The 12617-nt window shown below is 39.3% G+C and overlaps 1 protein-coding gene across 1 annotated transcript in view; it reads left to right on the top strand.

The window, feature by feature from the left end:
* The window catches only part of CUBN (cubilin), a 291544-nt gene that overhangs the window by 193996 nt on the left and 84931 nt on the right, over window positions 1–12617 (top strand). Inside the window, exons 44-48 of the mRNA XM_036459129.2 lie at window positions 2885–3059; window positions 4265–4443; window positions 5846–6055; window positions 6720–6860; window positions 10584–10765. Of these exons, the coding sequence (XP_036315022.1) occupies window positions 2885–3059; window positions 4265–4443; window positions 5846–6055; window positions 6720–6860; window positions 10584–10765 (887 nt within the window). The remainder of the gene's footprint in view (window positions 1–2884; window positions 3060–4264; window positions 4444–5845; window positions 6056–6719; window positions 6861–10583; window positions 10766–12617) is intronic.

Here is a 12617-nt window from a genome sequence, read left to right as displayed (position 1 = left end):
CTTTACTTAATTATACTTGATTATAATCAAATTTAATTCTACTGTAACAATTTAATTTTTGTGACATTTATTTTTATAAAATGTTTAATTGAATAAATATGTAAAGAAACAACTTCAAACAAGGTGATAGTATCAGTAGAGAGTACTAGGTGATAGGATTTTAGGATAATTCAAATACATATTAATCCATGATGTTATAGGCTTTATTAGACATTCTCCAAAATATTAGAATTAATGTCAGTACAATTTCTTCATTTTGGGAAAGAAAAATAAATAAGTCTCCACCAACTGATACAGAAAATCATCTAATAGCTCAAGTCAGTTCTGTGATGACAGAGAATGTCTTCCGTCACTTCCCAGCACATGTGGCTCTGGCACTTGAAAGGACCCTTTAAAGACACAGCTCTGTGACACGAGCACCATCACACTGTAGGTCAGGAGCTCTCCTCCCTCCTGTCTCCATGACCAGCTTTGCTGTTGAGTCATGACTGGGCAGGATCTCACCAAGTTCTAAGACTCAGTAGAGTAATAGTGTCTGTGTCTAAAGAGGAGATATCAGCCCACTCCACAAAATTCTGCTTCTCCATCTATACCCATGCTAGACTCAGTCTTGAATTGTATTTCTTAAATCGACATTTAGTGGGAATTTGGATAAACTAAAGGTCTATTTGCAAACACTGTGATTCTTTTATTATTTCTTTGTGTACCCTCTCTATTCATGTAAGAATGGTAGGGTTATTATTTTCTCCCCATCTTCCTGACCTTCCTTAATATTAGACTTAGCTGTCTTTCTATTTCTTTCTTTTTTTTTTAATAAGGGTTATGCTATTCTTTTTTAAAAAAATATATTTTATTGATTTTTTACAGAGAGGAAGGGAGAGAGATAGAGAGCTAGAAACGTCGATGAGAGAGAAACACCGACCAGCTGCCTCTTAGCCGCCTCTTGCACACCCCCTACCGGGGATGTGCCCGCAACCAACATACATGCCCCTGACCGGAATCGAACCTGTGACCTTTCAGTCCGCAGACCGACGCTCTACTACTGAGCCAAACCGGTTTCGGCTGTCTTTCTATTTCTATTCCTGGGCAACCCCAATATTTTGATCACTCTCCTTCCTCCCAACTTTCTCATTCAACCATTTCCCTTAATTACACAGTCAGCCTTTTACTTTCCTCATCTATCATTAGCAGGCTGGTTGTATTGAGTAGTTTAAGTTATGAGGATGAATGACAATCAGAAAGGTATTTAGATTGAGAAGATGAAGGGCCTACAGAGGGATTCCTGGGGATCTGCAGCAATGCCAGGGAAGGCCTAGAAAAAGACACTCAAGGACCAAAGGAGGGCTGGCAAGAAGACTAAAACAAGGAAAGGAGAGCTTAGTGTCCAGGAAGCTAAGAGACAAAAATATAAAAAGGGAAGATGTGGCCAAACGTGTTAAATGCTGTGGATACAGAAAGAAGATTTAAAAAGACCTTTGGGAACACAACTGTGTGGACCCGGACAAAGGTGCTTTCATAGGGTTGAAAAGTGAAGAGAGGGTGAGGAAGGTAAAAAAGAGGGTAGTGAAGAAGTAAAGTGACTATAAATTACTTGAGCTTGTGATATATGGAACGATCAAAGGACCAAGGAGGAGAGAGACAGACTGAAAGCATAAGTGAAGGGACTGAATAGGGCAAGGTCCCTGAGGAATGGGAGCCCAACCCGGATATACAGGAAGGCAGTGCGCAAGGGGAACTGTAGGGGGTGGAGAAACAAATGGATTTATTAAGGATGGAACAAATGAAAGGGTTACAAATGCAGAGCAGTCTCATCTGACTTGTACTATCTTGCTAAAGGAGAATTCCAATTCAAGGCTGAGACTAGAAAGGAAATGGCTAGAATGAAGGGATTAGGGCATACAGTCAATTTTTAAATAACTTGTAATGTACATAAAACATGGGAGGATTGCTTCGCTGTCTTGAGATTGGAGAACATGCAGTTGCAGTGGCAGAAATTTCGATGAATGATTTGAATAGAACACAACTATAAAGTTGAGATTTTGCAAGAATTATGAAAGAAACACCAGAAGCAAGGGAGTTAAAGGCAAAGAAATTTATATTTTAAGGTGTCAGAGATGAAGGAGTTCTGGGTAATGACAAAATTCAGGAAATGACCAGACATGGCTTAATGAGAGTGGAAATAAAATGTCAATAGGATCTAGTAGATCTGGTATCTGTAAGGCGAGGTATTGGACAGGTGAATTTCATTGGTATGGTTAGTACCCAATGTAGCCAGTTTACTGTTTGGTTTTTTTGCTAAGAGTGCCAAAGATATTTGTTGATAAAATGAAAGTACTTTTTACATAATACTTTGGTCTTTTATAAAAGTTTAAAAGCTCATTTTTCTTCTTGCATAAAAAGCATCTAAAACCTGAAGCAACATAATGAGTGATTGTCCACAGAGTTGTGTAAACTTATACCTGTTAAGTCTTTTAAACACATTAAGATCATGGCACTGCATCATTCTACTGAATTGAACAGCCCGTGGGCAGTTATTAGTACTAGTGCATTCACATGCTTATTTAAGCAGTGGTCTGTGGTAGTGCTCCCACGATGCCCTGCTTCTTGTCCTGTGCACCATACATCATTGTGTTGGCTTTAAAGAAAAATGAAACTTCCAGAGAGAATAAATGGTTTGGCAAATTAAAAAGTGACACACTTGTTAGCTTCCTTGATAGCAAATTCAGAATTTACTTGCTTAAAAAGTATATAAGAATAATTTCAGATGAAAGAAAATTGAGATTGGAAATACAGATAAAGTTCATTTTTCAAAAGAATGGTCGTGGCAGTTGATTCCATGCTCTTTCTCCAGACTGTAGATTGACTTAATTGTGTTTCCTGACAGCCTGTGGGGGTAACATCTACATCCATGATGTGGAGTCCATTGGCTATGTGACCTCGCCCAACCACCCAGACAATTATCCCCAGCACGCTGATTGCATTTGGCTCATAGCTGCTCCTCCCGGAAAGCTCATAAGGCTACAGTTTGAAGATCAATTCAATATTGAAGTAACACCCAAGTAGGTCACCTCCATTTAATTTTTCTCCTCACCAGAGTTGGTATTTTTGTTTTTGTTTTTTAGCTGTCATGTCTCAGTACAATTTCTTTCTTCATTTCTTAGCCACAAACACTGCATAGGAAATCTAGGGATGCAGAAGGCAGATGCCTAATGCCTCCAGGCTGAAAGCGTTGCCTGCCAGACACTCTCCTGTCTGCTGAGCAGATCGTTTACAGATATTGTCCCTCGTGACCTCATGGATATCCTCCAAGAGACACTGAGGATGGCTATGTGAGATTTATGTGCTCTGTTCTTCCTCTCTCAGGAAATGTGTAGTGTCTCTGCTAGATGAGGATTTATTTGCCCAGCCTCACACTGAGTGTCATAAATGATAAAATATCTGTTTAACAAATGGAAGTTTGTGTTATGTGACATCAGAGGTCACCAGTTTCAGAAACAGGACTAAAGCAAGTACAGTACAATTTCTAATTTCTATTTAATAAGAATTCTGAAAGATAACACACCAGAAAGTAAGTCTTACTATGTTGAACACAAAGGGAATAGGCAAAAAGAAAAAAGAAATCTATATTTTTTCTCATTTAACAAAAGTGTGCATACATTTGCATGAACATGCATCTGGTACATAACTTAGTTACAAGATCTTTTGTTTACCATTTATGGGCACCTTATGCAAGGCCAGTCTCCCACTCAGTGAGCATTAATTGGCTGATTGACTCAGAAATACTGGGTAAATACTTGACCCCTTTTATGGACATAGAAAATTTCAGCTCAGACTGTCCATTAGCCTGGGTCATAGAGCTGTCAAGAGAGAGTTCATCTTTGTCATATGAAATGCGTTGAATCATCATGTGAAATAAAATTCTTGTGTGTTTCTTAAATTCCTAGGGGGTAATTTGAGAATGACTTTTAAACTTATAAAACTAATGCAGAATATGGAAGGAAAATGAATATTCTTCAGTGTGGTACATGTAAACCCCCCAACTTTTTTTTTTGCCTTCTAACTAAATTGTGTGTCATGGTTAGAAAAAAATATTATAGAGTATTCTGAAGTGACATTACATTTAAATTGACTCTGTTGCAGTGTCTTCTGTTCCAGAAAAGCTAACTTAATAATGCCCTTGGAAAAAGTGGGCAAAATCTTTTTCTAGAAAAATATGTCAAAGCCATTGTCTTCATATATTAAACAGAATTTTCTTTCACTTTAGCTGTACGTCCAATTATCTTGAGTTGAGAGATGGAGCTGATTCAAATGCACCAATAATTTCCAAGTTTTGTGGTACCTCTTTGCCCAGAAGTCACTTGTCCTCAGGAGAGATGATGTATTTGAGATTCCGGTCTGACAACAGCTCCACTCATGTGGGATTCAAGGCCAAGTATTCTATAGGTAACATTTTTCTATATTCAATAAGAAAGTAGTGTTAGAATAAATACATTAAAACAATAAAACACACAATTATAAAAGAAGATTTTCCATCTGCCTAATTTTAATAATTATTTTAATGATAGAAATAAGTAAACAATATAAATGTTTAATACTAAAAGTCATTAATTTTAGTTTTTACTTTGATTTCCATGTTAAAACACTTTTATAAATTTGGTATTTTGTATTTTGTCCTAACTTGTTTGTGAGAAACACATTAGTTAAATCAAATTCTTCTTTCTTCCTATTATCATGAAATATTTATTATTTTAAATAGCAAAACTCTTTAGTAAATGTTAACTATATTTAAAATAGTGATTTTGAACTCCTCATCATTAATAGATAATTGAGTTGATTCCCCCCCTAAGCCTCTAGTGACAAATCAGTCAGTAGATACAAAGCAAAGAGTTCTTTAGTGTTTTGATTTCCTTACTTAAAAAATTCACTATGATATGTCCTGGACACCAACCAGACATATTTGATGCATACAACACTTGGAAAGCCCAGTTGTGACAACATTTAACCTATACCATAGGTTGCTTCATAGCTGATGCAAATTATATATAACTCTATCACATCTGGCTAATGAAAAATAATCAAATAGTAATTTTCAAGGCCATGAGATACCAGTTACTGCAGTAAAATGTGTATTTGATAGTTAAACTAGAAATGGTCAGCATCATAAAGGGACTACAGCACCCTTCCCAGCTGAAGTTGGACTCAGTCTTCAGAATCCAAAACAGGATATGGGGACGCCCTATCAATCCATCAGTTGGTTCTTGAAATGAAATGTTATTGCAACTGATATCTTTACATGGCACACTAAGAAAATTAAAGAGATATTACAGACTATACCCTTCAAGTCTTTCAGTCTTTCATTTCCCAATATTGAATTGAACTTCTGCTCTCGTTTCTCTGTACATCAATAGTAGATTTCCAATAGTAAGGGGGCACTAACCAAGATTTTCAGAATTTTTATTTTATTAAATATATTTTATTGACTTTTTACAGAGAGGAAGAGAGAGGGATAGAGAGAAATATCGATGAGAGAGAAACAGCAATCAGCTGCCTTCTGCCTTCAGGGGATGTGCCTGCAACTAAGGTACATGCCCTTGACTGGAATCAAACCTGGGACCCTCCAGTCTGAAGGCCACTGCTCTATCCACTGAGCAAAACCGGCCAGGGCTTTCAGAATTTTTAAAACTTCAATCCATGTTCACTTGATATATAAAAGTTTTCAAATGTTCTGGTGAAATTATAAAAAACAAAAACAAAAACCCAAAAAACAACACACAACTATAATAGAATATTGCTTTTTTTTTTTTTTTTTTTTTTTTTTTTTTTTTTTTTTTTTTTTTTTTTGCAGCCCAGTGTGGGGGAACATTGACAGGGCAAAGTGGTGTCATTCAAAGCATTGGATATCCAACACTTGCATATTCAGATGATTTATTGTGTGAGTGGCATCTCAGGGGTCCCTCGGGACACTATCTCACCATCCATTTTGAAGACTTTAACCTTCAAAATTCTTCTGGCTGTGAAAAAGACTTTGTTGAGATCTGGGAAAACCATACCTCTGGTCAGTAAAATACTCCTGCTATCTTTTTTTTTTTTTTTGGGGGGGGGGGGGGGGGAGGCGGCGCGCGGGAGGGGTGTTTATTTTCACATGTACTCATTTAGCCTCTGAAGTTTCCTCACTTCCAAGAAAGGCAAAACTATGTCTATTCTTGGCAAGAAGTGCAGCTCAATCAGATGTGGAAAGTGCTAGCATTTCTCTTTTTCCACGCACCCGTAAACAACGGGTGTCCTGAACCACAGGTGTCATCCTATAGCTTACCCTGGAGCCCACAGAGAGAGCATATTCTCCCAGGGCCATATGTAGTTATTTGAAGGACATTATGTGGAGTAAGGAGAAGAAAGGCTAATGTAGCCTGAAAATAATATGAGATGAACATATGTTGCCCTATTTATTCCGACCATTTCTTTAACCAAATGAGTTAGCCTTCCTCATTGTGCTGAGATGCCATTGCCCTGACTGGTTGCCATTTTCTTACACGTCATATCTTTGAATGTATTGATTTTTATTCATATTTGTCTTGCTTTTCTTGACAGAGGTTATCATTTCTTCATGGATAGGGTCTTGTCTTTTATTGTTTTCTTCAAATGTGCAGAACACCTCCAGTAGAGGTTAAGTAAAATCACTTACCTAGACATATACATACTTAGGTATTTAACTCTCACAGGAAATTTACTGGGCAGATACTGTGGAAACATCCTTCCTGACAGTGTGGACACTTCTAGCAATGTTGCTGTGGTCCGGTTTGTCACAGATGACTCTCTTACTGCCTCAGGATTCAAACTACGGTTTGAAGCCAGTCTGGAAGGTAAGTTCATGGATATATGTGTGTGTGTGTGTGTGTGTGTGTGTATGTGTATATATATATATATATATATATATATATATATATATATATATATTATTGCACACCTACACTGGATAGACATTATTAGCCATTATGCTAGAGCACAGATGTTATAGCAGTTGGACAACCCCCCCCCCCCCCACACACACACACACACAAGAAAAACAAAACTAAAAACCTAACTCCTGTCTTCTTGGACCTTACAGCGTATTGGAGAGGCAGATGTCAATCCAACAGTCACACTGACAATTGAAAACCACACCTGTGGTCAGTGCTACAAAAGAAGGGAACTAGCACTAGGAGAGACATAAGGGCATTACTCACTTTAAGGAAGCCAGCCTATTAGTCCTACTCAGAATTTGCATTCCAAATTCCCTAACAAACTCAAGTAAAATAAAGATCTTGTCTGGGGAACCTGTCAGAAGGGCTATCATCAACAAATCAATGAATGACAAGTGCTGGCGAGGATGCAGAGAAAAAGGAACCCTCATGCACTGCTGGTGGGAATGTAGACCGGTGCAGCCATTTGGAGAACAGTATGGAGTTTCCTCAAAAAACAAATAATGGAACTCCCATTTGACCCAGTGATCCCACTTTTAGGAATATATTCCAAGGAACTAGAAACACCTCTCATCCTGTCTAATAAAGAGAGAATATGCTAATTGACCCTCATGTGGCACCCACAGCCAATAAGAAGCAAATATGCTAATTAACTGCCCTGCCCTCAAAGATGATAGTGCCCCCATCTAATAAGAAGAGAATAGGCTAACTGCTGCCCCGCCCTCAAAGATGGTGGTGCACACAGCCAATAAAGCAGAAATATGCTAATTGACTGCCACCCCTGACATCTGAGGCACAGGCAAGCCTCAGATGTCAGTTGCCCAGCCACCCGGGGCAGGCCCGAGGTGTAGGCAGCTGCCCAGCTGCCCAGGACTCCCCCAAAGCACAGTCACGCCTCAGATGGTGGCTTCTCAGTCAATGCCCCAGGTGCAGGCAAGCCTGGGATGGCAGCTGCCCCGGGCTACCCTAGGCTCAGGTAACCAGGGTTGGCTGAGGCTTGCACTGCCAGCAGTGGCAGCAGCAGAGGTGTGATGGGGGTGTTGCCTTCCCCTGATCACTGGGTTGCCTCCCACCCCTGAGGGCTCCTGGCCTGTGAGAGGGGGCAGGCCGGGCTGAGGGATGCCTCCTCCAATCCATGAATTTCATGCACCAGGTCTCTAGTAAAGGATATATATACCCCTATGTTCATAGTAGCACAATTCACCATAGCTAAGATTTGGAAACAGCCTAAGTGCCCACCAGCAGATGATTGAATTAAAAACTGTGGTAGATCTACACAATGGAATACTACACTGCTATAAAAAGGAAGGGACTCCTACCATTTGCAACAGTATGGATGGACCTGGAGAACATTATGCTAAGTGAAATAAGCCAGTAAGAGAAATATAAATATCACTTGATCTCACTCATAATAAACAACTTAAACTGATGAACAAAAACATATCCAGAGTCAGAGAGGCATTGATCAGACAGTCAAACCTCAGAGGCAAAGTAGGGGATGGAAGGGATAAGGTGGAGAGATCAACCAAAGGACTTGTATGCATGCATATAAGCATAACCAATGGACACAGACACTAGGGGGTGAGGGCATGTGCTGGGGGTAGGTGGGAAGAAGGGATAAGGACACATATATAATACCTTAATCAATAAAGAAACAAAAAGGAGTCAAGTCAACACGCACCATTCAAGTCAAAGGAAGGCAGAATAATAAGATAAGAGGATTCCACTGAGCTGCCAGATCTCCCTGCAATCACCTTTTTGTTAAGTAAACACTTACTAATATTTTTACAATTTAAGCTGTTGCTACACCAAGTGTGATTCACAGATTAGCAGTATTGCCAACAACTGAACCCCATGAGAAATGCAGTATCTCAGGTCCTGTCCAAGACCTGCTGAATCACAATCTGTAATTTAACAACTTCCAGGGGGTTCCCATGAACATGCAAGTTTCAGAAGCACCTTTAGTTAAAAATTAACATGCCTGAGTCAGAATCTACATAAAGAGCCACGTTTCTCAGCACAGTCTACAGAACAGTCAGCCCATCAGATTATGAGGTGCCCCTCTCTCTCTCTGAGTCTGTCCTCAGACTCCATGTTGTGTCCATTGTCTCAGTCTATCCCTGAACCACAGTGTCTTCATTACTAAAACCAGTATGACTTAATATAACTTGAATATAGATCTTAGTTACCTGACCGGGCAGGTCTCAACACCTTCCTGTTTTTCAAATGTGTCTTTATTTTGGCCTTTTGAACTTCTAGAGGGCTTTTAAAATCAGTTGTTATTTTCTTTAGAAAGTCCTGTTGATATTTTAAATGCCAGTGATTGAATTCTTAGCTTAGTTCAAAAGAACTAACATCTTCATAATGTCATTCTCTTCATTGTTCTTCTTGAATATATTCTTAAAATATGTTCTAACTTCAACTGTGGTTTCTTTTTGGTCCGCAAATTAAGAGAAGTGACTATTAAATTTAAAACTGTACATGCTTAATAAATGGCCTTAATAAAAAAAAAAAAAAAAAAAAAAAAAAAAAAAAAGATCTTGTCTGGGGAAAAAAAGAAGAAAAAAAAAGAGGATAAGTACTTTAGCTCACTGATTTTCCTGACTCTAAGATTACTACATTTATTGGTCTCATATTTTTTGGGTCATGATGGTAAAATGCTGTGAACTATCTTCCATGGACACAAAGGTTAAATATTAATAGGAAGTAAATACAAATGTTTTGTGTAAGTCCTTGCATACATACAGTTATGTCATTAGTGTTCATTGGTGCCAATTTAATGCCATCAGGAATCCTCAATTTGGGATGCAGTGAAGAGGAAACTTTATTGAGTACAAAATAGCTCAATTGTGATACAGAACAGTGTGCAAACAGCATGGCTATGAGGCAACTCTGGGATAAGGCAGCCATGGGGCCTACCTTCCTTCTAGACAGCTCTGCTCTGCTCCTGGCTGGATTTCTCCACCCTGTGCCGGTCTGCTCCATTGTGCACTGTTGGGATATCTTTGGTCTTTCAGCTCCAGCCAGGAAAACTCACTCTTAGATAGAAAGGGTAACTGTGGTCCTAGAGGGGAGAGAAACTGATTAAATAGACAGAAGTCCCCATTCCTGGTCCCTGATTGGCCCCTCCTCATGCAAATGAGGACTCCAAATCTTCACAGTTTGATTCGTCAGAATGGAACTGCTCTTATTGGTTGGTAAAGAAGCTAATGAAGAGAGAAGTGGGCAGCTATGATTGTATGGGGAAAGCCTCAGTCCTATAGGTTGAAATAGGATTCCAGCAACTCCTTCATAAGGGCTGGCTCAGATGGCAGGAACACCGTGCAGGCCAGCTGCTCAGTGTGAGCTTCTCCCTGAAGTGCGGTTTTCATGAGAGTTCCCTTAGAGAGGTGGCTGCTAGGCTTTGGGTTCTTTGTTTTGTTTTGTTTGTTTTTTATATTTAAGCCCAGTTAGCCACAATGACCTTTTTGTAGTACATATTTTCTTTCTTACAATCCACATAAGTAAGGCAATAATTTTGTCTAACATGAGAATGGGAAAAAGACACACTTTAATTCTGAGGATATTCTTTATGGAAAGGGTCAACTTGGTTTCATTGGAAATCCTTTTCTCTCCCCCCTTCAGCATGCGGTGGAGATCTACAAGGCCCTACGGGAACGTTCACTTCTCCCATCTACCCTAACCCGAATCCTCATGGCCGGATCTGTGAGTGGAGGATCACTGTGCAGGAAGGAAAGCAGGTCACACTAATTTTTAACAACCTGAGGCTGGAAGCTCATCCGTCCTGCAATAGCGAGCAAGTGACAGTAAGTGTCCCGCGCAGTCAGGGACATTATATTCCATTGGCTAAGGAGTTCATTGTCTCATAAATCATAGTCAGGAAACTAGGTCAGGAATATTCCCATTGTACAACTGTATCTCAGACAATCTCTAAATATTTTAGATAGGACAAAATCTCAATAAACTGCCACATATTTATAAAAGCTTTTTTAAGAAGCTATTAGTTATCATAACTTACATCAGGGTCATTGGTAGGATAAATTTTAAGAGTAAATGGTCATTATGGATGGCAAAATGGGATAAACAGAGAAATTAAGCCTATTGGTAACACATGGCTGAATGGGACTAGTCACAGAAAAGCCCACCACCATAAGTTCTAAGCAGATGAGTAGTCCTGCATAACACAGTTCTATGGCGAGTTACTGAGTGACCTCTTTGAGGGGCCATGGCTGCTTGTCCTCCATGTAGCTCAAATGCTTTGAAATATAGCCTCCAATTTTTTTACCTTCCCTTAGCAAAAAACAAAAGTAAAATTCATGAGTGTGAAAGGAAATTATTAATTGTGAAAAGACAGATCTATATGCATATACTGCATGGATTATAGATTAATATAACTATTTTCCTACCCAACTTGTCCTTCCTTCAGGCTTTGTAAATAATAATTATTTGTTATCTCAGTAAATAATAATTCCAAACTCCTGATTGCTCAGGTCAAAAACCTTGATGTCTGTTTTGGATTTCTTTCTCTCACACCTTACATTACGTCCTTAAGCAAATACCATTGGCTGTATGTTTTTAAAAGATTTAGAGTCTTCTAATGAAAAATCCCAAATCCTTATAATGGCCCACTGGTCCTACATTACTTTTGCCCTTTCCTTTCCCACCTCTGCACCTTATCTCACAATCCCTTTCCCTTTTGCTCATTGACCTCTTTTCAGTTCATTGAATATGCTAAGAACCCCCGCCCCCACACACTACCCCAACCCACTCCGCATACACTATAGCCTTTGTCTAGGTGGCTGTTCAGTTCATTTTTTCACTTCATTGAGGTCTCTGCTCAAATGACATGATCCATAAGCCCTACCCCAAACACCCTATATTCTATAGAGCTCATTGCAGCCTCTTCCTTTCCCTCTATTATTGCTTGCACAGCACTTCAGACCAGCTGATATTCCACATTTATTTGCTTTCTGCTTATTGTTTGCTTCCCCAACTAGGATGCGAGCTCCATTAACCACGCACTTGGTTTCCTTCAATGCCCAATGCCCAGTGCCTGGCACATAAGAAGGACAGAAGTTGTTGAATGAATAAATAGAAGTACTATCATTATTCATTTTAAAAACAAACCATTTTTGTTTTCCATTTAATTGTCTCCTGTTGGATAGTGATTTTCAAAAATATGAAACATCGTTGTATGTTTCTACCACTTTTTATTTCCCCAAAATGATCACATTCAAGCTTAAAATTTTTGCCAAATTCTGCTATCTGAAAGAAAAAAAATACTACATTTCAATGCAATTTCTTGGCAATGGATAATATTATTTAACTAGTAGCTCTGCGCATGAATCCATGCACCAATAGCTCTCTTTGCCCACTGCCCAGAGGCTCTCCGCAGTCCAGAGACCCATCTGCGATTGGGCGAGAAACACTTGCCTCACTGCTGTGCAGATGAAGCAAGCATTCCGCCAGGCCACTCATGCTGCTTGCTCTCAGCGACTGTGCCCCCTCTCCAAGCCCCGAGATGAGGGGACTTCAGTGGGGCTGAGAGGACTGGGTGCTACCATCTTGTGGCTATGGGTGTTGTGACAGAGTGACAGTTAATTTGAATATTACCCTTTTATTAGATAGGATTATAACCATGTGACATAAATTTATTTG

The sequence above is a fragment of the Pipistrellus kuhlii genome, unplaced genomic scaffold, assembly GCF_014108245.1.
Source record: "Pipistrellus kuhlii isolate mPipKuh1 unplaced genomic scaffold, mPipKuh1.p scaffold_m20_p_1, whole genome shotgun sequence".
In the NCBI taxonomy this organism is placed as follows: domain Eukaryota; kingdom Metazoa; phylum Chordata; class Mammalia; order Chiroptera; family Vespertilionidae; genus Pipistrellus; species Pipistrellus kuhlii.
The sequence above is the reverse complement of the archived record's forward strand: the minus strand, read 5'-3'. Positions and strand labels throughout refer to the sequence as shown.